At 50.3% G+C, this 25,550-nt stretch overlaps 1 protein-coding gene across 1 annotated transcript in view; it reads left to right on the top strand.

Moving 5' to 3' along the window:
- The window catches only part of LOC147684931 (cyclin-D1-binding protein 1 homolog), a 484,280-nt gene that overhangs the window by 1,536 nt on the left and 457,194 nt on the right, over positions 1–25,550 (top strand). Inside the window, exon 2 of the mRNA XM_086939740.1 lies at positions 4,797–4,856. Coding sequence (XP_086795866.1) covers positions 4,797–4,856 — 60 coding nt within the window. The remainder of the gene's footprint in view (positions 1–4,796; positions 4,857–25,550) is intronic.

The raw sequence follows: 25,550 nt of genomic DNA, 5'->3' as shown, positions 1-25,550 counted from the left end.
CCCAGGAGTGGACACTTCACAGGGAAAGCCAGGAAGGGTTCCCTTGCGGTATTCGTACAAGCGCCGGGAAACCCACTGTGGGTAGCTGTGCGCTATACAAGTACAAAAACATTTACAAAAAACATTTACATTTACATTTACAAGTATCAATTTACAATTTTTCCTTCCTTTCTCCCTTTCACTCATCCATCCACCCTTCGTTTCTCCCTTTCACTCATCCATCCACCCTATCAATCTGTCCATCAACGCCGCCTTTCACTCCATCCATCATCCATTTACCCTTTCACCCATCATCTATCCTTCCATTCACCCACCCTTTCACACATCCATCCACCCATCCACCCCTCCATCGATCCATCCCACTCAACTTCCCACCCTTTCATGTTAATTTTGAACCTTTGTCTGCCGAGTTGCAGACAGAAGAGGCCCATCAAACCCACTAAGCCTGATGTAGCTGCCAAGGCAGGAGGTTGACGATGCCTTTGTGGAGTGCCGGGGGTGGAGTGGCGTAGATTGGAGTTGCGTAGATTGGAGTTGCGTGGAGTAAAGTGGCGTGGAGTGGTGTAGAGTGCTGAGGGGTATTGTAGAGTGGAGAGTCATTGAGTGGTATATAGCGTCATAGAGCAGAGGAGTATAGAGCGCGGTGAAGTGGAGTAGAGTTGAGTGGAATAGAGTAATGTTCGATGAAGGGGCGAAGAGTGGACTAAAGTGTCTTAAAGTTCTGTAAAGTTCGAATGCAGTGGCGTAGAGTGGAGAAAAATGTAGCGTAAAGTGGAGTAGAGCGGCGTAGTGCCATGGAGTGGCAAAGAGTGGAGTGCAGTGTCATAGTTTGATGTAGAGTGGAGTAGAGTGGAGTGTCTTATAGTGGAGTGGAGTATGCTTGGTGTGGTAGTGCACTGTCATTACAGGCAACACTTTTTCAATTGAGTTAGCCATTACATTTGCACAGATACAGTTTTACTGATAGAATTATACAGCGCAAAAACAATAATGTGTCGAAATGGCATCGCCTAGTAAATAGATTTGTTTTGATTGTATTCAGATATCTCTCCAGCACACTTTAGAATTACAAAAAAGTTTGCTTTGTTTCTGCTTTCGTAATTCTGATTTATTCTGAAGTATTTGCATAGTTTACAGACATTTAAATTGTATTGTGTGCTTAAAAAAGCCTTTATTAATTAAGTAAAATCCATTTGTGGAGCGTACAATACTCAAAGTTCTCACGCGCTAGCAAAACCTAGAAGCTGCGACAAAGGCCGGTTGAGCAAAAGAAAAAGACCAAAAAACTGTACACAGAATTAAAGGGAAAAACCCACCCCCTTTCACACCCCCAGATTATCATATAAAGCCTCTCACTTTGAAGTCAGAGAAAGAAAATTAAACACCACTCTCCCTTGGAAGACAGAGGCTGACATCTGACCTCTGTATTTGAATACACTGCAAATGTGACCAGATAAGAACAAAACGTAAAGGCCTGTTTACAGAAAGCTTTCACTCTTGAAAGCATACAGTAAAAAAGGCTATGCTTGCTCCAAATGAGGAACAAAGCCATACTGGACATCCTAAAGCAAGGAGTGATAGTTATCAGGCTATATATACTCCATGGGAAGAATGAATACATGGTTGACAGCTTAAAACAAATAAAGCCAGCAAATAGAAAGCAAGCACATGTGAGTTAAAAACCAAAGCCAATAGTAATCAGTAAGCGGAATGCATTCCCAGTTCAGCTCTCTGAATATCCCCAACATGTCTTTAGTAAACCAGACAGCTTTGCTGTATGGTAGTCTTCGATCTAAAAAAGAGTGCCTGCGGCCAGTGGAAGGACACTGGCTACAGGAAGCAGTACGTGGTCCATGCGCCACAGCATGAACGAAGACTCGGAAGCCCAGGAATAATTCGTAGTCCAGAAGGAGCTGCTGGCCAAAAGGCATGAACATAGAGTGGCGTGGGAGCCACCCAACAGTAAGGTAAGGTAAGGTAAGTAATGGGCCTATTTAAGATTCTTTTTGTATCATTACAAGATATTTCGCAAGCGATGTGCAGGCGAAACCTAGAAAGGAGGGAAATCTGTTCACGAGGTGAAAAGAAACATGAGCTTGGTCACTGTAGCATCAGCAATTATAGAGGATCGAGTGAAGGGACACACAGTCAGAACCATGAGAACAGGAACAGCATTCCTCAAAGGAGCGCCTTGGGTTTAAGAAAGTACATGAAGCCTGTTGTAGAGAAGAGAATGCTGTGTGTCATTGTGGCAATTCTCTAGACCGGGTGAGAAACAAAAGCAGCAAGGGGCTGATGTTTCTTATCTTCCCATTCATAGCTGATTCTGCTATAAACAAGTTTACATGTCTTAAACCCACCTTGGAGAAATTGGAGACTGAGCCCCTCATAGTTCTGGAAATAAATGCTCCTGTTATTGTGGTAACATTAAGTGGAGGGCCAGTGTTGATTTAAGCCTTCCATTCAATTGGCACCATAACTGTTGAGGTACTGCCAGCCATACCATCAAACTACTAAACACTGAAGACATAGCCACTCAAGAGCCAGGCTGCACATTGTAGCTTGCTGAGGGAGTATTTCTGAAGGGTCGAGGACCTCTGTTTACATGGATTCATTGGCAGAACCCATTCCTTCCTCACTGGACCAGGAGTAACTATAGAGGTGTATCATTAGTATTGTTGCCCTAACCTCATGATTCTATAAGAGGCTTGGAAAGGAATTGAAAACTAGCCAGCATCGACTGGAAAAAAAAGTGAAATATACGTGTCCCGTGTGATGATGTGGACGTTTATACACTTATGAGTATTGACGCCACAGCAGCTCCAGTAAGATGTTGTATTTCGTACGTGCATCCACTCGTATGTGCGTATATGCGTCTTATCAGCAACTGATCAAGAATGGAAGTGGAAAGACACTTTAGTGAGGCAGCGCTGCTCAGCAAAACAAGCTCTCAGCATTGCGTGGCGGGGCGGGGGAGTGGCATTGCGTGGCGGGGGGCTGGGGAGCGGCTTCCTTTGAAGTCTGATGCCGAGGCTCAGACAAATGGTGTGCGATGTGGCTGGCGATGTGCACGCGTCTGGCTCACATGAACTGTACCCGATCCGCAGTTTGGGTAGACTTTTGAAAGCCTTACTATAATCTCGCCAAAACAAGCATTGCTAAAGCAATGCTGTAGGCAAGACCTAAAGAGGAACTGCGTACAACAGGCAAAGTGGCTACGGACAGGTCAGATCTACCATCCCTATGAAGGATGTTTCCTGAAGTGGATAGCAGAAGCGAGGAAGAAGTGCATCTTGGAAGCCCAGAGGACCAGAATATACCTATCAAACCTTGTTTGATACTCTAAAAGGATTTGGGTAGCAAGGGATGTCTTGAAGCAAGGGAAAGTTGTGCTTGAGGGACTGTTCCTTAAACACTATTCAGTCTATGCTTGCAAAATGTTTACTCACCTTGTACGTATACACTGTAGCCCCACTCATAACACAATCTTTTTGCTTCCCACACCATCTAAAACTTTAGACAGCTGTCCGCCGTTCCGCCGAGAAGAGATGTTGGTTAACGTCTATCTGCTGCGCCTCTGAAAGAGTCACGTTTGGGACCGTATGTCACCTAAAGATTCTCATTAAATGACTCCTTCGTCAGTAGATTTAGTGTACTCCATATACTGAATCCCAAAGAAACAGTTGCCCGGTTCACATAGCCTATTACTTTGCCTCCTCACATCAAAACCTTGACTGATTGCATATTCTGAACCTGATCATACTAATTTCACTTAGTCATCTTCCTCTTTTCCTGCACTGCATTTAATTTCAGAGCTGTGAAATATATATATTAGAAATGTCTGAGTCATTGTTTTCTTTATTTTTAGAAATCTTTTTTATTGTCCGATACTTAATACATTCATCTAACAGTACTACAATCATTGGTTGCATTAACACCCTGCATTCTTCTACAGAAGCCCTACCTTTCCCATTACTTTATGGTATTTTATTTCAGTACCGTTGCTCTTTTGTAAAAACTACTCTCCCTTTGGGCCCCAGAGTAAAGAATGACTGGGCACACTCTCTACTCCGGCCGTTCTTAGTTACTAACCATAGGGGCCCCCAGTGCTGCTTGCGACATGGGTTGTTGTGTGTCATCCCATAGGTCAGGCCCAAAATGTTGTCTCCATGGACCCCATAATTTTGCAGAATTTTCTGGGGCATCCCCTACTTAGGTATGTGGTGTGCTTCGCAGCCATATAAAGATCCATCCCTCTTGTCCATTCCTGGACTGTGGGATTCTCTGTCACTTCCCACCGCCTGGCCACATCTCTCTTGGCCACCAACAGTCCTAGGGAGGCGAAGATTAGTTGGGCCCTCAAAATGTCTACCTTACTTGGGATTCTCAATATGACGAATCTAGGGTTGACCAGCAGTGTCATTCCCAGTATTGTCCCTAGTGTCTTGATTACGGTCTCCCAATATGCCTGTATCTCGGGACATGCCCATATTGTGTGGAAAAAAATCACCTTTGACAGTTTTTCAGATAGGACAGTATGGTGTCTCTGACCATCCCATTTTTGTGTAGTTTGTCCTTATCATAGTAAATTCTGTGTAGCTCCTTATATTGTACAAGGTGTAACCTTGCCTTGATAGCTATCTCTCCGGGGTGCATCAGTACCACCTCCCAATCTATGTCCTCCAAGGGACCTGCCTCTTTCCCGCAGTCCCCCCCACCCTCTGTCTGGCATGTTATTATTTATAGTTTTGTATGTGATGTCCAAGTCATAGTTAACATTTGCTCTTTTCCTACAGAAGGAGAATCTAGGGAGAGCCGTGATGTATTTGATCAGAAGCACTTCTGGGATTTGTTGGGTAAGAATTGCTCCCTCTCTTTAAGGTGGAAGTGGCAGAAAGATAAGGATGTGTACAAGGAAGATGGGTACATGACGTTAAATTATTATGTTTTAAAAAATGTTCATGGAACTTTGCTAGAGTTACATTTAGCTGACCAGGATACTGAAACTCCTTAAATCGCACCATTACAACCATTAATTAAGGAACAAATATGGTATACTTCCGAGATAGCTGCTTAGGCATTGTTCTTTAGAGGCAAAGATAACATTTACTAACTGAATAGTTATAAGTTATTTATAATGCCTATTATTTATCTAATAGGCATCTAATCAATACTTTGATACCACAACCTATTGCACTGTTTTAACATCAAGTAAAATGCACAACCTCAGGTGGCTAAATATTATATACAAGTTCAAGTGTGTCTTGTATTAATTTTTGAAGATTTAGTTTGACCTGGAGCAGTTCAGAGGTTCAGAGAAATTAGTTTACAGTAGATCAGTAATTCCCTCCAGAACTAAACATGTTACTTGGCCTTTTACTTGAGGCTCAGCTGACTTATTACGAGGGCTCCTCGTTGGTCTCTGTTCCCGCCATGATGTGCTTCCTGTGACATAACTCCTTTTGCCGCTATTACCCGACTCCTTTTCCTATCATGGGAGGGAGATATGCTGCAGGTGTGGGGAGATTAGGTTAGATAGTTGTTCATACACTTTTTATTTGTTTGCTTTTCTGTGCCTAATATGTCTTACCTGACACACAGCAAGTCATTGATCACAGGACCTTTTGTTGATATATAAACATTTCGACTTACAATGGTGACTTTGTTTATAATTCACAATTATTTACTTTTGGTGTTCCTGACAGTGAATGTTTAAACATCATATGATGTATGTGCATGCTACATATTATACATTTTAAAGTGCTGCTTTTTAAAATCAATAAATCTTTGTTTAGAAAACAAACATCTTACTAAGCTTTGCCAAAAATTCAAACTGTGTAATTACATTTGAGAAGCAGAAAAATGCCAAATATAAGCCTGTTGTATCATTCATTTGCTGCCGTAACCCTAACACCACAGAACCCAACTATTTAAGAAATGCCTGTGGCAGGTGAACTGCATTAATTCCTTATCTAGAGAACTGGTGTCATACGATTCCTATGAATAAAGTAGGACTGTTTATCTGAACAACATAACCGTCGGAATATGGTGGACTAACTCCACATATATCATTTGAGTATGTTGGCCTAATTCCTAGCTCACTCACTGTGCGTCATAAGTGCTCCTAACCTTGGAAGAGCGTCGCAGGCAGCGACAGGCGCCCGTCCTCGCCATCCCCGACTGCTCTCTGCACTGGCTGTCTATTGGATTGGATTTCTCACGACGAGTTTGCACTCGGTTGGGTGGCCGGGCGGATGCCCACGTTATAGGGGACCCCGGGAGCGGACGCCCTGCGATCCAGGCGGTGGCCCGTCTCGCGACTCCGCACCTAGCTGCGTCCTCCCGGCCAGCCCACTTCCATGGGAGGCGCGACACCTTGGCGCTACACATCGTCCGGTGGAGTTGGAAACCCTCGCCCTGGATCTCTAGCGGGTGAGCGGGCCTGCCCGGCACGGCGACGGTTATCTCCGCCCCCTCATCGGTGCCCTCGGACGCCGTGGCAGTGGCGTGAGTCGAAGCGGAGAAGTCTCCACAGGCCTTGGAGACGGAGGTCTCCCATACGCGATCTGAGGACCAGTAGCCGGGAGAGTCGTGATCGACGTCTACACCCGGAGACACCTACTCCGGGACCTTCACGGAGTGCCCCCGGCGACATGGGGAAACCTAGAGGAGCCAAGGGGCCTACCCCGACCGCCTCGGACTCGGAAGCCCAGGACAAAGAAGAGCTTGGGGACCCACAGAGTTCTGGTGGCGCGTCGATGCAACGGCAGTTCGACCGCGTCCTGGAAGCGATAACGACCACGAGATCGGCCCTACAACAGGACATTGCCCAGGTGGCGACGAGCCTAGGTCTCCTCAGGGCGGACCATGGCAAACTTTCGGACCGGGTCAAAGAAGTGGAGAGCTCGGTGAAAACCTTGGAGCCGGCGCAGCGAACCTTGGCTGCGACGATGAAGGACGCCCTGTCCCGAATTGCGACCCTGGAGCAGAGGGCGGAGGATGCGGAAGGCCGCAACCGGCGGAACAACATTCGTGTAGTGGGCCTCCCGGAAAAAATCGAGGATGGCGACATGGTGACATACTTGGAGACCTGGCTCCGCGACACGGTGGCCCCGGAGGGGCTATCCTCCTTCTACACTCTGGAGCGTGCCCACAGAGTTCCGGCGCGGCCGCCGCAACAAGGACGCACCCCGAGGCCGGTGGTGGCGCGATTATTGCATTTTCGAGACAGGGATTTGATCCTCAACGCCGCCAGGCATAATGGTCCATTCAAAGTAGCGAACAGTCAGGTGAACATCTTTCCGGATTACACCTACGAGACTCAACGCAAGCGCTTCTCCTTCCTGGCGGTCAAGCGCGAGCTCAGGAGCGAGGGCATCCAGTACTCGCTTCTCTACCCTGCGAGGCTCCGCATTATAGTCGACGACAAAACTCAGTTCTTCGACACCCCGGAGGATGTCTGTGCCTGGCTCGAGCTTTACAGGACAGGGAAAGATGGCTTCGGCTCCTCATCCCAACAGGCAGATGAGCCGGAACAGAGACGGCGATCCAGGAGGATCAGGAATCGCCGCGGCCGCACGGGAGGGCCCTCCACTGCAGAGACGTCGTCGGAGCGGAGGGGAGTGCTGGAAGTGTTGTCGGAGTTGTCGGGTGCACGGGACGAGGCCGTCGAGGAGGAGGAAACCCTGGGCGAAGAGGTGGCACCATCGGACTCGGAGGACTCAGTGACTGATAGTGCCCATACACCGGTGATCACACCGAAATCGGTGGAGGACCTCTTGGATGGACAAGGGTAACGGGGTGTGCTGCTTTATTTTGGGTGGGGGCCCGGCAGGGGGGAGGCGGTTGCCGTCCATGAGCTGCTGACAAAGAAGGAGGGGGGGGGGGTGACCCTGTTTCTGCCCCGGGAGAGGTTGTCGACACTGTTTAGGGCTTGCTATGGTCCTGGTGGCCTAGGCCTCGAAGGCCCACTGCCTCCGCCCGGCCCGCACCTGGCCCTTAAGGCCTTCCCACGGTGGCGACCGTGGGATTAGTAGGGGTTATTGGGTTGGTGGAAGGCGAGGTTTGGATGGGATCTAGATGGTATAGTTTGGGTCCTGTTCTGGGGGGGGGTGGGTGAGGGTTTGGTTTGTTCTTGGGTGGTTTGGTTTTGGTTGGGGAAAATGGCCGCCATCAGTGCTGGGAGGAATGATGTCTTTTCTTTGTGGGGACCCGGATGGGGAGATTGTGCGAGAACGTTATGGGACAATGGCTGATGTTGCTAACTTGAAATGTGTCACTTGGAACGTAAGGGGGCTTCATACTATGTCCAGGCGCCACAAGGTCCACGCTTATTTAGTGCGTAGGGGAGTGCAAATGGCGCTGCTGCAGGAAACTCATCTGAACAAGGCGGAAGGGGCGGCGCTACAGCGTAGATGGCGGGGGCAGGTCTTTTCCACCTCGTACTCCGCTTATGCCAGAGGGGCGCTAATATGGATCAGGGCGGGGGTCCCCTTCCAGGTCACGAGAACAGTGATAGATCCAGAGGGGCGTTATGTGGCCATCTCGGGAACTCTGGGAGGGAGGGACTTGAACGTTTGTTGTGTGTACGCTCCTAATATGGACCAGACTGCCTTCCTTTCCAGGTTATCGGGCTCGTTGGCCCACTTCTTCTCCGGGCCCCTTCTGCTTGGCGGAGACTTCAATTCCGTAGTGGACGTAGACATTGATCGCTCGCATCCACCGCTTCGCGATTCTCCGGTTCGTCGCACAGCTAAGGGTTGTCAGGATTGGCAGACTCGCTGGGGTTTGACGGACATCTGGAGGGCACATCACCCCGCGGCTCGGGACTATTCGTATTTTTCGAGCCTTCATGAGTTACACGTCAGACTAGATGGCTTTCTAGGGTCGCCCGAACTGGTCTCGGCGGCGGTCAGGTCCGAGTACTTATCCAGGACCATTTCGGACCATAACCCCCTCCTGCTGGACCTTCGCTGGTTCCCCGGGAGGCCGACGGTGCCCACCTGGAAGCTGCAACCCGAGACCCTTGAGGACAGTGCTTTCAGGGCGGACCTGGGGGACAAGGTGTTGGAATTCTTTGCATCCAACGGCGGCACCGCGAGTACCAGAGCGTTAGAGTGGGATGCTTTTAAGGTGGTGGTGAGGGGTTACTGTATTTCTAAGAAGGTGGGCATGCGGCGTGTTGTCCTAGTTGACTTAGATGCAGCGGATCGGAAACTCCGCGAGCTTGAACTTCGGCGCCCCGGAACCCGGAATTGCAAATACGAACGGCGGAGGCGAGGGAAAAGGTGGCGGCTGAGGTCGAACGGCTCCACTGTTTTGACTATAAGGCCTACACGGTCCGCTCCATCGCAGAGGGGGACAGATCGAGCGCGTTGTTGGCGTGGTTGGCAAACCCTACGCGCCAATCCCAATCGACGACAAGTATGCGACAGGCGGATGGCACCGAGGTACACACCCAACCGGAGATTCTTAGCTGCTTCCGGCATTATTACGAATGTTTATACCGTAGTCGCTCCGCACGAGACCCTGACCGACTTGAGGATTATTTACGTCCACTGGAGCTCCGCACGGTGGAGCAGGAAGTGGCGAAAGCCCTGGGATCCGACATTGAGCTGGGGGAGATCCGCGGGGCCATTAAACGGATGGCGAGAAACAAGACCCCGGGCCTTGATGGCCTGCCGGTGGAGTTTTATGCAGCTTACGCTGACCTCCTAGCCCCTCGACTATTGGTGGTCTACAGGGAGGCGAAGAGGCTGGGGCGACTCCCGAGCTCGATGTGTGAGGCGTTGGTGGTTCCTCTCCTTAAACCAGGCCGAGACTCGTCCGACCCTGGGTCCTACCGTCCCCTATTGATGCTGACGGTGGACTATAAAATATTGAGCAGCATCTTGGCCTCGAGGCTGCTGGGACACATGAGTTCTCTGGTGCATGTAGACCAAGCTGGTTTCATCCCACGGCGGAACACGACTATGAATATCCGCAGGTTGTTCCGTTTGCTAGGGGAACCGTTTGTGGATGCCCCGTCCCCGGTCGTTCTGTCGGTGGACTTAGAGAAGGCTTTTGATAGCCTGGAGTGGGACTACCTCTGCACGGTGCTGCGGAGATTCGGCCTCGGGGAGGGCTTTATCAGGTGGACCACGGTTCTGTATACCTCTGCATCGGCCAGGGTCCGGGCGGGTCCACTGATTTCCTCGCGGTATCCGGTGGAACGAGGCACGCGGCAGGGGTGTTCATTGTCCCCACTTCTCTTTGCGCTGGCGGTGGAGCCACTCGCGCTGCACCTTCGATCGGGAGCCCATTATACGGGCTTGTGGACGCCTGCGGGCCCGCATTATGTTTCACTATATGCAGACGACCTGTTGCTTTCCCTGGAGGACCCGCTCGACGCTTTACGTGGAGCGGCGGCGGCGCTCACAGAGTTCGGGGAGGTCTCGGGTCTCCGTGTGAATTGGCCCAAGACCTGTCTTTTTCCGATACGCAGGGGTACTCCTGCCCCTGCCCTCAGTAGGGAGATTAGGTGGGAACCCGACTGCTTTAAGTACCTCGGGGTATTTGTTTATCACGAACACCCTGACCTACTAGACGGGAACGTTGCCCGCAGCATTCGGGCACTCCGGGGCTGCATGGCCTTCTGGGCCACGCTGCCGCTTTCGGTGGCGGGTCGGATCGCCCTGCTTAAAATGGTGGCGCTTCCCCGGTTATTATACTATTTCCGGACTCTACCGATTTGGGTCCCACCGGCCACGTTTCGACTGTTACGCTCTATGGTGGTCGGATTCCTCTGGGGATCGGGCCGCCGGCGGGTTGCCCTCAAAACCCTGATGAGGCCGAAAGACGAGGGGGGGCTTGCGGTGCCGGACTTTGAAAAGTACTATCTGGCGGCGCAGCTCCAGACCTTCACCCAGGAGGTCGCCAGGGAATTCCGGGGCCCGGAAGACGGAAGGGGAACGGGCATGGCCAGGCATGTTCTATCCTTTATAGCGCTGCGCCAGCGATTGGCCCTTCGAGACTTGTCGATGGAGGAGCGGACTATCCGCCTGTGTTGGAACCGGGCCCACGCCCGGGGCCAACTGAGGATCCCGTATGCACCTGAAATACCGTTGGGGATGTTGACGGCCCTCCCCCATGGAGGGGATTGGTCACGCTTGGCGGCCTGGGAGGATGCCGGCCTGCAGCTGGTCGGGGATCTATACGAGGACGGAGCGCTCTTGTCCTTCCAAGATCTTATTGACCGCTTTGAGATCCCCCGCGGTGACTTTCTGCTACACTCGGCCATTATGAGAGCGATCCAGGCACACTGGAAGAGCGGGCAGGAGGAACCCCCCTTATCTCAGGTGTGCCAGTACGTGATGATGTCGGCGGGCACGGTGAAGGCGGTCACTTGCCTCTACGGCAGATTGATTAACGAAGGGTTAGCTCCTCTCACCACTCTCAGAAACCGTTGGGAGGAGGACATTGGTAGGGAGATCCCGGAGACGACTTGGTCCCAGTTGGTGAGACGAGCCTGGATGGGCACACGCAACGCCCGTTTTCAGCTGGTACACTATTACGTTCTCCATAGAGCATACCTAACCCCGGTGAAAATCAGGCGATATTTTGCCACGAATTCGGCGGCATGCCCTAGGTGTCCGGCTCCGGAAGCGGACCTCCTACACATGTTATGGGCCTGTCCAAGTCTGTCATCTTACTGGCGGGAAGTAGAGACGACCCTGGAGGAGGTGACGGGGAGAGCCCTATCATTCGATGCGGCGGTGGGGCTCCTGCACTGGTTCCCCCATACCCCCAGAAATAAAATCACTAGTAAATTTATCGACCTAGGGCTCCTCCTGGCTAAACGAGAGGTGACCAGGAACTGGAAGGCACGGGTTGGTCCGACAGGCAGCAGATGGCACAATGAGCTTTTGAAATGGGCGGCAGGGGAGAGCGCGCTGAGATATCAACTAGCTTGGAGGCAGCGTAATGAGAAGGCGCAGGAGGCCGCGTTGGAATGGGAAACGTTGGTGCAGGCCCTCAGGGATTATTGTGCCCCCAGCGACTCTGAGAGTGAAGAAGCGACTCGCCCCGAGTCCCGGTAAACGTTTGAACTGATGGTCCTATTGCTTTCCCCGTGGGTCCCAAGGCAGATCCTGTGTAGGTGGCTCCCTGACGCTGGTGGTGGGGTTGGGTGGGTTTTCTTTTGATTAGTAGTTCTTTGTGGGTGGGGGTTCTCTTTTCTTTTGGGTTTATAGGCTTGTTTAGAAAAGCAGATGACGGACAGTGAATCATCCGGACCAGCTCAAACATCCAACTGATCCCCCTTTGCATTTCGCCGCCCGACCCCAGGGTTGTGGGCCGGATGGCTGTGTTCGGGACTGAAGGTGGGGGGCCAGTGGGTCTTGTTCAGTTGATATTGTTTATGATACAAAGCTGGTCGATACTGTAACGATTTACTAATTCCTGCAATAAAAATATATTTAAAAAAAAAAAAAAAAAAAAATAAGTGCTCCTAACCTTCCAGGGTACCATATGGTATCTGGAACCTCAAGACATGACCACTTTAATTCACCAAGGAAATTGGGGAATCTACCCTTTTGTTGTTACTCCGGCATGCCCAAGGGAAACACATGAATGATACGAATTGGCTTTTCAAACACTTATTGAAACAATTATATTCTTGTGTAAAAAGCATGAGTTGCAATTATTAGTTGGATGAAACAAAGCATTGTAACCAGCATTACAAGAGTGGTGGAAATTATAAACAGTTCAAACATTATAATGTTACAGTGTAATTGATTATATATGTACTTTTACTCTTACCTAAAACTACGTACACTATCGAGAGCATAGTGGGAGTACCCCCTGCCAGATCCCTTTCCACAACCCAAACTCCCCCCCAATAACTGTGTATGATGTATCAGGAAGCTGATCTGGTGGAGAGCAGGCTACCGTTCTTTGCAGGATAGAGTCTGCTTGGCTGCATCTCAGTCACGGGCACATTGTTCCAGGATAATATGCAGAAGTGCTCCTCTGCCGAATTTGGAACAGATGTGGTTTAAATAATAAAAATACTGTTCCAGTCGCACTGTCGGGTGCAGCGCTGATGTGATTATTTGTCTTGCGACTCAGAGCTGTCTCCAACTTGACAACCAAATGCAAAGGAATCGCTTTCAGTGCTCCTTAGGGGAGACACTCTAGGGAATTTTGCTATCATATTAACTTACTTTTTTATTAATCACCAATCACCCAGGCAATGGGCCAGTTAGGGTTATTGAAAAACTGAATAACATAACTATGAAGTTGAACAGCTTCTTGTTTGCTTCCTGGATTCAGGCACCTGCCTTTCAACTACCATAATGCACATTCTCTGTGGCTCCCTTTCTATCTCTCTACCTCTCCGTTCTGTTCCTGCACCCCCTGCCTCTGCACCTTTCATTCTAGGTCTTGCTGCCCCTCAACCCTGTCTTCCCCCTCTTTTGCTTTCCCTGCCTACTTTGTATCTCTCTCCGCTCCTGCTTTGGATCCTGGGGTCACTGTATGCAACTGGGCTGTATCAGTATTTTATGGGTGCTGCTGGTTACTAATGGTGTACCAGTGTCTCAATTATCATTAAACTCCAGATGCAATTTATTCCCCATAGGCACCTGATTCCCCATTCATACCAAATTTAAGTCAACATGGCTTACTCTCTTAGGTGGTAGTAACATTGTAACATGGATAATGCATGACACATTAAACCTCACACAATAAACGAAATGCCCAGTGAGATCTATTAGATCTGGAATGATTATGTCCTTATTATGATTATGTCCTAGTGTAAGGGCGTTCCATGCTTTGGCGGCGAGGAAGGAGAAGGAGCGGCCTCCCGATCTGGTCTTTCTGGCGCGGGGGACCACGGCATAGGAGAGCTGGGCTGATCGTAGGGTCCGTTGGGAGTGCTTGGAATTTGAGCCGGCTGTTCAGGTATGCTGGTCCGGTGCCGTGGAGGGCCTTGTGTGCGTGGGTGAGCATCTTAAAGGTGATTCTCGCCTCGACGGGGAGCCAGTGGAGTGTGCGCAGGTGCTGAGAGATGTGGCAGTGTTTTGGCAGGTTGAGGACCAGTCTTGCGGCGGCGTTCTGGATGTTCTGTAGCTTGCAGATGATGATTTTGTTTATTCCGGCGTAGAGTGCGTTGCCGTAGTAGTCTGCTGGTGACCAGGGCGTGAGTGACTGTCTTTCGGTGTTCGAGGGGGATCCATTTGAAGGTCTTACGAAGGAGGCGGAGGGTGTGGAAGCAGGAAGATGAGACAGATTTGATCTGGCGGTCCATTTTGAGCTCGGAGTCCAGGATGATTCCCAGGTTGCGTGCGTGGTCTGTGGGGGTTGGCGGGTTTCCAAGGGCGGTGGGCCACCAGGTGTTGCTCCAGGCGTCTGGGTTTGGGCCCATGATGAGTACTTCTCTTTTGTTGGTGTTTAGTTGTAGGCAGCTGTTTTTCATCCATTTGGCGACGGCTTCCATGCCTTCTCGAAAGTTGCGTCTGGCGGTGTTGGGCTCGTTGGATAGGGAGAGGATGAGCTGGGTGTCGTCTGCATATGACACGATGTTGAGTCCGTGGGTTCTGACGATGGGGGCAAGTGGAGCCATGTAGACGTTGAAGAGCGTCGGGCTGAGGGAGGAGCCCTGGGGTACTCCGCAGGTGTAGGTGTGGGGTCTGAGAGGAAAGGTCAAGTCAAGTCAAGTCAAGTCATAAAATTTGTATAGCGCACTACATACCCAGAGGGTTTCAAGGCGCTTAGGAGGGGGAGGGGATTATTTGTCAAATATCCACGTTTTAAGCTGCTTTCTGAACGCTAGGTGATTCTGGGTGAGGCGAAGGTAAGCGGGGAGTGAGTTCCATGTTTTGGCAGCCAGGTATGAAAAGGATCTGCCTCCCATGGTGGTCTTGTTGATGCGAGGTACAGTGGCGAAGGCTTGGCTGGAAGAGCGAAGTTGGCGGGAGGGGGTGTAGAAGGACAGTCGAGAGTTGAGGCAATCTGGGGGGAGTCTGACCCGTTGCGTCCTGCCGGAGAGGAAGGAGCAGATCCAGTCGAGGGCCTTGTCCTGGATTCCTGCGTCGTAAAGTCTGCGTATTAGGGTGCGGTGGGAGACTGTGTCGAACGCCGCTGATAGGTCTAGGAGGATGAGGGCTACTGTTTCTCCTTTGTCCAGTTGGGTGCGGATGTCGTCTGTTGCGGCGAGGAGGGCGGTTTCCGTACTGTGTTTTTTTTCTGAAGCCGGATTGGGAGGAGTCGAGGATGTTGTGTTCTTCAATGAATGTGGCGAGTTGGCTGTTGATGGCTTTCTCGATGACTTTCGCTGGGAAAGGGAGCAGGGAGATGGGTCTGTAGTTTTTGAGGTCGGTGGGGTCCGCTGAGGGTTTCTTTAGGAGGGGGTTGACCTCCGCGTGTTTCCAGTCGTCGGGGACGGAGGCGGTCGCCAGGGAGCGGTTGATGGTGTGGTGGAGCACGGGTGCGATGGTATCGGTGGCTCTGTTGAAGATGTGGTGGGGGCAGGGGTCCGTGGGGGCCCCTGAGTGGATTGACTTCATTGTCTTCAGTGTGTCTTCGATGGTGAGGGCTGTCCAGTCATCAATCGCTGGTTTCCGGGTGTCGGGGGTGGTTCGTGAGGGTTCAGTGTGTTGGTTGTCTTTGTCGAAGTTGTCGTAGATGCTCTTGATTTTGTGGTGGAAAAAGGTGCTGAGTTTGTCGCAGAGGTCTTGTGAGGGAGGGATGTCAGTAGACTCGCTGGTGGGTTGGGCGAACTCCTTGATGATGCTGAAGAGTTTCTTGCTGTTGTGTGCGTGGGTGGAGATTCTGTCTTCAATCGCTTTTTTCCTCGTTTCTCTGATGAGTTGATGGTGGGCGTTGGTGGCGGCTCTGAAGTTGTTGTGGGCTTCTGTGGATTTGGTGTTTCTCCAGGCCTTTTCGAGGTGGCGGCATATGCGCCTGGACTCTCGAAGTTAGGTGGTAAACCATCTGGCTTTCTTGGCACGGGTATTGTTGTTTTTCTTGAGGGGGGCTATGGTGTTGGTGCTGTCCGAGATCCATCTATGCAGGGTTCGAGCTGCGTTGTTGGGGTCGTCGTTTTCCGCAATGGTTGGGGTGGAGTTGTTGAGTGAGGAGGTGAGCTGGTCGTTGGTGATTTTGGTCCAGTTTCTTTCTGGAAGCAGGTGCTGGTGTCTGTGGATGGTGTGTGTTCTGAAGGTGAAGTGGACGCAACAATAGTCGGTCCATGGGAGTTCGGTGGTGTGGCTGAAGGTGATGGAGTTTCCTGTAGTGAAGAGGGGGTCGAGGGTGTGTCCTGCTGAGTGCGTGGGCTCTGTCACGATCTGGCAGAGTCCAATGTTGTGGAGGTTGTCCAGGAGGCATGTGGTGTTGGGGTCCAGTTGATTGTCGAGGTGGAAGTTGAGGTCTCCCAGCAGGGTGTAGTTGGTGAATGCGATGGCCTGCGGGGAGATAATGTCCGTGATGGAGTTGGTGAAGGGTCCGCGGGGTCCAGGGGGTCGGTAGATGAGGGTTCCTCGGAGGGCGGCGGTGGGGCAAGCCAGTATCTTGAAGTGAAGGTGTTCCATCAGTTTTGTGGACTCGTCAGGTAGTGTGCTCAGGCGGAGGCTAGATTTGTGGACGATGGCGATTCCTCCTCCTGGGTGGGTGGGGTGGTCCTTCCTGGAGATCTTGTATCCTTGCGGGATGGCGATGGCGATGTCCGGTCCCGAGGTGGCATTGGTCCAGGTTTCGGTGAAGAATGCTACGTCCGGGGTGGTGCTGTCGAGGAGGTCCCAGATTTCTGTGGCGTGTTTGTGGAGGGATCGGACGTTGAGGAGGATGCATGGCAGGGTCTTCGGTTCGGTTGTGTTCTTGGGGGCGGGTTGTGCTGGATCCGTGTTCTTGGCGGTGCTGCAGGTGTGCCGGCAGCGGTGACAGCTGAAAGGTCCATGGGTGTCGGCTGGTGATGCTAGCTTGCAGTTGTTGTTGCAGCCTGGGTTGAGTGCGTGGAGTGCTGCGGGGTCGTAGCGTTGGCGGGGCGGAGGTCCAGGGTTCCTGGTGCTGGTCGCGGACGGGCGCAGACGTGCTTGCCTTTGACGCGCCTTCGGTGCACCAGTGGCCGCCATTAAGTAGGGGTCGGGGAGGGCTGGACAGCTGGGAGGCGGGAGCGGGGAGAGGAGCTGGATTGGGCCGGTCGCGCTGGGGGGGAGGGGCCGCGGGGCAGCAGCGGCGGGGAAAGGTAAAGGGAGGAAAGAAGGGATAAAGAAAAAAGGGAAAATAAGCAGAAATAAGGCACAAAAGAGCAGAGATGCAGAAAAGGGCAGAAAGGTGAAAGATGGAAAGGGTAGAAAAACGAGTGAAAACGAGTGAAGGAGCGAAAGGGAAAATGGGCAGAAATAAGGCACAAAAGAGCAGAGGTGCAGAAAGGTGAAAGATAGAAAGGGTAGAAAAACGAGTGAAGGAGCAGAGTGAGAGAAAGGAGACAGAGGTCCACTCTACAGATAAGATTGCGAATCTTGGTAAAACCATTTCAGTGATTTATTAGGAAAATTCAATTTGATTTTCAAGATCATTTACCATATTCACGAGTGTGATTCTTGTTCTATAGTAGTTCCATGAATGTTTTTGGGAACACTTTTAAGTCACATAAAATAAGGAAATATAAGACACTGATTGTTTAGGTGATTGAAAACCTAGTCATAGAAAGACCTAAACCAAATTCTGCCGCTTATGCCTTTGAGCAGTTGATACTGAAGTGAAGTATTATCACCACAATATAGCGGATCTAAGAAAGGTCAACTAAGGGTCTGATTGTCTGAATAAACGCAAGCCACAAAGCTCTTAAGCTAGTTCCTGATTGAAGGACAGAATCTGATGTCCTAATTTACGTCTTTGTGCGAAGGAAAGTGCGTGTATTTTTGTTTGCGAGTAACTTTTCCTTTTCAGATCTTCTTCCCAGCTGTTCCCTTTCCCCCCGCTTAATCACTTCAATACTCTGTGTAATCATTACAATCAGAGTTGGAGGTATTGAGAGGTGGGCCCCTTATATCATCACTCCAGACCCTGAGGAAGAAGCAACCTGACAGAATAGTGAGCCCACGAATAATATTCCTCCCAGTCTGAGAGTTTTGACATTATGGCCACCATGGATGATTTAATGAGGGTTATTGTTCAGATGCAAACAGATTTAACTGCAGCTAGGAATGCCACTGCAATGCTCTCTGATAAAGTAGATAGGATACAGCGATTAAGTACTCCGCTTCCTCCTCTCCGTTCTCTGCAGCATACAGACTGAGAGAAATGACGCTGTTGGGGCAGCCGTCCGAACCAATCGGTGCTGGCTGCGGTGGAGGGGAGGGAGGTTGCCTGCAGCCTTCCTGTTGACGAGAGCCCAGACCACGTCAGACGCATTCAAAATCCAGGACGGCGGGAGTCGGAAGTCTGCAGTCTCGGGAGTCAGCGCGGGAAGCCAAGGTAAGTTTTATATAATATTTTATTATGTATTATCGCATATCGCAGACTTACATGACCATTGCGCGCTGCAGAATCTATTGCCGCATTGCTGTTTTAATTATTTTAAAATTAATCTACTTTACTGCGCGCTCGCGCTGTCGATCTTGGCGCTAGGCGCTACCTCTCTCATAGCGTGTTATTAGTACCACTCTTACCCGCACTATAATTGTGACCTCATTCCGCACTTTGCGGGAATTTGAGCGCTTCAGGGCACCTTAGGGCTCCTGGGGACATCGCGCTGCGGTTTTGGTAGCCGCCATCTTGGGTGAGGGAGGGAACCAGGGAGTGCCGAATTGCTGGCGCCATCTTGGTTGGGGGGCTAGTGATCGCACTACAGGACTCTTGCGTCTGGAAGTGCATAAAAGCAGAACTTCCCCATCGACAGGTCAGACTTACATGACCATTGCACGCTGCAGAATCTATTCCCGCATTGCTGTTTTAATTATTTTAAAATTAATCTACTTTACTGCGCGCTCGCGCTGTCGATCTTGGCGCTAGGCGCTACCTCTCTCATAGCGTGTTATTAGTACCACTCTTACCCGCACTATAATTGTGACCTCATTCCGCACTTTGTGGGAATTCGAGCGCTTCAGGGCACCTTAGGGCTCCTGGGGACATCGCGCTGCGGTGTTGGTAGCCGCCATCTTGGGTGAGTGAGGGAACCAGGGAGTGCCGAATTGCTGGCACCATCTTGGTTGGGGGGCTAGTGATCGCACTACAGGACTCTTGCGTATACGGCTCTATATGATGGACGCCCCTAAAGCGCGCAGCGTAGGTGCGCAGCGGGGGCGCCGGCGGAGCGCCGGAGATGCGCCAGAGGTAAGCCCGTTTGCGCCCGTTCGCGCACAGGACGCGCCGGGCGCCGAAATTTCTGCCTCTCGGAACCAAGATGTAACTTCTTACTCTTATTCCCGCGATGAACTTTTACGCCTTAATCTCGGTTCACTCAGTAACCGAAAGTATATCACCACCAGTAAGCACCCAGTTGCCTTGTCCTGTGGCTTGTTAAATGTGAGATCTCTCATCAAACACTGTGAAGAAATTGCGTTACTTATCGATTCTTACCATCTAGACGTACTCTTCATGACAGAGACTTGGACAACACCGACTAGCTTGGTGGAACTGGGGACAGCTTGTCCCACTGGCTTCAAAATAAGGCATAATCCCAGGATGGGAGCCAGAGGAGGTGGAACTGGATTAATTTTTAGGCAGACTCTTGACGTCTCCCAGCTTATCATCAAGGCAATCGCTGGGTGCGAAACATTGGGTTTCTCCATCAAGGACCAAGGATGCGTGCTATTCACGGGTCTACTATGTTATAGACCCCTGGCTAGCTCGTTATCTGCTGTACCTGAGCTCATAGACTTAATATACGATCTCTCCCACTCCCACACAAAGTTGATGGTGTTAGGGGATTTCAATCTTTGGTTAGAGAGACCGACCAAGACGGCCTATGTAGAGCTGGTCCAAGCTTGTCATAATATTGAGCTACAACAACTGGTACTCTCCAAAACCCATTCAAAGGGCAATATTCTTGATCTACTTTTTGCTGACGCTTGTCGAACGGCTATACGTGACGTCCTGCCTCAGTGTTGGACGGATCACGCCCTCGTCCAGTTCTCCCTCTAGTGCACTAGTGCTCCATTAAAGAAAGGGAGTGTGGGGGGCACTAGAATGGGGAGACAATGGTCTAGACTCCTCAAACAAACGATCTTGCCCTCTCTGCTGCCAGATGGCTTTGTATTGGGAGCGAATGTGGACGTAAGTTACGAGACTCTCTGTCAGCGAATCTCGGCTTCTCTGGACTCTTTGGCCCCGCTGCGAAAAATCAAAGATAGGACTAATCTTGCTATGCCATGGTACTCGGAAGAACTTCGGCAGCTCAAGCTCCAATGTAAACAGGCTGAGCGGACCTGGAGGAAACAGTACCTGGAATCACATAGAGTCCTCTTCAAACAAGCACTGGCGTCCTATAAAATCCAGATCAAGCTTGCCAAAGCTAGATTCTTAGAAGAATCTTTGATGGCAGCTGTAAATAAATCTCAGGCCTTATTTAAGATCGTAAAGGACCTGGCCCATCCTGGCTGTACCAAAAATGTCATCCCGGCCTCTCAAGCTCTCTGTGATTCGCTAGCACAGGCCTTTGAGGATAAGATTGCCAACATCTTAAACAATCTTCCCTCGTCAACTGGCCGTGCTGTGCACGATTCCATCTCGTTTGAGAATAGGAAGGAGTGTACTAAATCAGGTGAGCTGAGCAACTTTCCTCTACCATCTTTTGAGGACGTCTGCTCTTTCGCTGACGGGGTGTCCTCTGGCTCACCTTCTGATCCTCTTCCACCCAAATTCTGGAAACTTTTTCGTGAAGAGCTGTTTCCCCCACTTTTTTCCATCTGTCGCCAGTCTCTCACTTCAGCACGGGTTCCAGATTGCTGGAAATTGGCGGTGGTCTCCCCACTGCTTAAAAAGGAGAATCTGGACCCCACATGCCCAGCCAACTTTAGGCCCATCTCCCTCTTGCCATTCCCTATTGAAATTCTAGAGAAACTGGCCACAAAACATCTCTCCAACTTTCTTGAGACTACTGATTGTTTGGATGTGGCTCAGTTTGGGTTTAGACCGGCACATGGGACAGAGTCGGCATTGGTGACTGTTCTCGATGACCTTCGAATGCGTGCCGACCAGGGTCGAGCAGCCTTTTTAGTGCTGCTCGACATGTCGGCCGCGTTTGACACGGTCAGCCATGCAATCCTGGTCAGGGGACTGACGGAGGCTGGGGTGTCGGGCTTGGCCCTTGAATGGCTGGTGTCCTATCTCGATCAAACTCTTGAGCTTCTTCACACTCGCGCACATTTCCAATCTACTTTTTCACTGTTCTTATAAACACGGGATGGCTTGATGGTATCCTCGACGACCATTATGATTCAAATCTCAGCACCCTTTAAGGCTCTTCCTTTTCACTCATCGGACACCTACGATTCTTATTCACTCACCATGGTTCTTTTACCTATCTTTTTTACCACACGTGCATGTGGGAAACTCTATTGTAATTTTGGTGGCACATTAGTTTCCAGTCACATTGATATTTAACTGTATTGCCGTGCTCCTTAATATTTTGTGATTACATGGAAGCTCCATTTCTATTTATTTCACAGACCCCCTGAGGAAGCGCACTGCTGTGCGAAATGCATTGGGGATCCTAAAATATGTGGACATTTAACATGTTGTTTATCGAAGATTAATTTTGGAAAACACGTCGTGATTATCCAATCATATGAATTCAATATGATGATGAATGAATAAATAGTTGAAACTATTGCAAACATCGTGGAGTAAAACCTACATTGTATTTTGTGATTACCCTTGTTTATAAACATTTAGCATATTTATGCTCAAGAGTACTGCAGGTTATTCTTACTCGCTGTAAGATTTTCTGCACTATTGACTTCTAGCACCTCGGGATCCAGGAGGTGAACACCTGCAGTACCTATAAGATTTTGAAAACTAACTTAAACTCTTTAATACTATAATTACAGTGGGAGTGCAGCGGTCTTCACTTCATATCTCGATCAAAGGCACCAGGTAGTTGCCCTGCCACTCTTTAAATCCAACATCAGGAGGGTTGGTCAGGGAGTCCCCCATGCCTCGGCCATCAGCCCCATTCTTTTCAATCTTTACCTCCGTCCCCTGATTCTTTTGGCATAACAGTCACCAACTACGCCGATGACACCCAACTTATCTTCTCGTTTGAGGGTAAGGACGGGGTGTCGCAGGAGGTCTTCCGTCGATGCATGAGCACCACGGCAGAATGGCTGGGTAACAACTCCCTACAATTTAACAGCTCGAAAACCGAGGTGCTACATTGCTCTATGGATCGGACCCACAGACCCCTACCACAGGGTTTTTGGCCTCCTGATTTCCAAGGTACTAGTCTGCCTGCCGAATCAGTTTGGAATTTGGGGGTAATGTGTAGTTCCGACTTACAGCTGGGCACATCAGTGAACAAAACGGTGGCCACTTGTATGGCATTACTTGGATCATTGCGAAAGATTCTACCCTTGCTCCCGGTACAGGCCGGACCAGAGGTAGTGCGGAGCATAATTTTAAGTCGTCTCGACTACTGCAACGCACTGCTGCTGGGGGCACCAGTTACTCTGCTAGGAAAACTCCAACGAGTACCGAATTTTGCTGCCAAACTGGCACTCTCGCGACGCTGCCTGGACTCTTCTGCCAAGGCACTTAGGGACCTCCATTGGTTGCCAATCTCTCAACGGGTGAACTACAAAGCTTTGTGTTTGGTTTTTAGGGCTCTACAAGGCCCGTCTCCTATGCAGGACCTTTTCTCATGGTACATCCCTCCAAGACCACTCCGGTCAGTCTCTGCTTACTTGGTGGTAGTACCCAAGTTTCTGAGGTCGCGGATGGGTGGTCGGTCCTTCAGGTTTACCGCAGCGCGGCTGTGGAATTCTCTACCGGTAGGCCTGAGGGGCCTGGAAGATTTTTCATCCTTTAAAAAAGCATTAAAGACCCATCTGTTCCCCAGAACAATGTAAATAGATTGGAAGCTGGAAACAACATGTATTGTGTCATAACAGTCTGAGCGCCAGGATGCCCGTCGGGTGACAGTTATAGTGCTATAAAAGAACGCCTATACATACATACATACATATCGCATGTAAATTATACTTAAGTATTTAAATGTTGCCTGTCTCTGCCGGCTTCGGAGTGAGGGGGATTTCGTTAAGGAGGCGGGTTTCAGAGGGGTGAAGAAGAAGCTCTCTAGTCTGGGGGTTGAGGTGGTTTGTGTTGCGCCACGCGCCGGGACTCCTTTACCCTGTTACCCGGGATGCTCAGCTCATGCATGCCTCCTTGTGCGCCGGCTCGGGTCCCTTGTCAGTGGCGTGCAGGTGCTTGGTGCTTCTATGGATGCTCTGAGCTCGTCTTGCGGCTGCGTTTGGCAACCCGTGCCTGACTGTGATGGGGCAGGTGGGACTGCGATGTCGCCGTGCCACCTGCCCTTACTCTGGGAAGAGATGATCCTGTGCAGTGAGAGCGCTCACGCCTGATTCTTGGTTTCCCGTTCCGACTTCCTTCCCATGTGGTGAGTGCCATTGTGCATGTGCATACATAATAATTAAAAATGAAAACAATATAACATCGAATAAACTCTGAAGACTGTACATTGTTGGCACGTTCCTTGGGTTGCCTTAAATAAGGGCCTCTGTGACTGTGTGTAAATGAGTTGTAACATGTAACCCAATTCAGCCGAAAATACAGTCTTGCTTTGCATTCTGTATAAAAGTTCCGAGTAAATAAAGTGCGAGTTTCTCTCATCCGTTTGTGGCAGTAGTTTGTATGTTTGTTTCCATCTCTCATAGTCCTAGTGCCAGTAAGCAGGCACAAACGCGTGTCTCGTTAATTCACTGACACAAGAGAACTGGCGTTCCCCTGCACACCGAACAAGTAGGGACATCAGAGGAGTGACTGGCCTCTGACTAGACACGAACTTGTCAGCACCAGCACCTTCGTCACTCGCCTGATTCACACAGTTAGCTCAGTCATGCTGGTGCCAAATTGTATATTTGGGAGTGAGAGGATAAGGAGGGGCTGACGATCGACGGAGTGTTAAAAACAGTATCTGCGATAGGTTAAACATTAAAAAGAATAAGTTTGAATGGCGTCACTGGAGTCAATTGAGAGGGCTGCTACGGTTTGCACGGCGAGCACGTTATGTAAACAGCTCCGTGTGAGTGCACCTCCGACCCAGCAAGAACTCCCTCAGTTCGGAGTGACACTGGACCAACAGGGCCACAGGGCAATTGGATATCTGACTATGGTTGCCCCCAACTTTTTGCCTGGTGTTTTGCTGGTTTCGACTTAGTTGACCTGGGACCCTTCTCTCTCTAAAATGGATTCCATGTACCCTAGGTACATATCTAATTGGTACTGGGCCACCTTATCAGACCCTGTAACTCAGGGCATAGGTGTACCCAGGGCCTACCAGGGGCTGCAGCATGTATTATGCCACCCCTGGCTGGCCATCTAAATCTGACACAACTGGCTGCACGACAGCTGGGGCAAAGTGGTGTAATAACCCTTGGCTGTAGATATAGTATACCTATATCTAACCCTAAAATGGACACATAGATTCCTATCAGTCACTCCTATGGCAGGCCTTAACAATCCTGAAGGCAGAGTGCGTGGAATCATGTGAGATGGTGCTCTGGCATGAGCTGAGCCCATCTGCAGCTTGCGGAACCAAGTCCTAATAGCTGTTCTATGATAACGCGTACCATATACTCTTAAGTGCATTATAATCCTCGCGGTTATTTGCTATCTTTGGTATCACTTTATCAAAACATGTCGAGTAAGGTGTCATACGAATTGGAATACTAACACCTCACCAATTCTGGTGACGGGGTTAGCATTCCACCCTTCTAGAGGGACATGACATGTATGTAACTGTGAACCCCGGTTAAAGTTAACTCGAGCCTCAGCATCACAAAATGGATGCTGCCACCACAGACACAAGTCTGACCTCCTGCTGCTGGGAGTCCTTCCAGCGAGGGAGGCTTGGACAAAGGGTTTCCTGTCAGGGGCGGTGCTAGCACCATCCCAGACAGGGTTTTGTGTATCCTGGGTAGGCAGGGTTTTAGAGGAAGGTGACTGCAAGTGGCACCCCGGTGCTCACTATGCATCTGCCGGCTAGAACCAGTTCCAGGGGCACACCAGCCCCTGAGCTGGGGAAAGTCCGGCATGGGAGAGGGGTGTAACCACCCCCCTTCCTGGTCCCACCCATGGGCAGGACCTAGTCGCGTGCCAGCCCCTTTTCCTAGTATAAAGATAGGAGCGGGCCCCCTTCCAAATTAGATCATCTTTGAATCCTGAAACTACTTTCTACGAAAGGAACTCTCGACTTCTTCTCAAGATTTCTCCCTTGTGACTAAGGAGTAGTCACCCTGCACCCGCAGGCACCATCTAAGAACACTGCGGTTTGCTGCACGTCCTTCCTCCGGAATCCGACCGACCAGCATGACGAGACCCGGCTTCCCAGG

This window comes from Lissotriton vulgaris, chromosome 10 (genome assembly GCF_964263255.1).
Source record: "Lissotriton vulgaris chromosome 10, aLisVul1.2, whole genome shotgun sequence".
Lineage (NCBI taxonomy): Eukaryota > Metazoa > Chordata > Amphibia > Caudata > Salamandridae > Lissotriton > Lissotriton vulgaris.
This window is presented reverse-complemented; position numbering and strand designations above follow the sequence as displayed.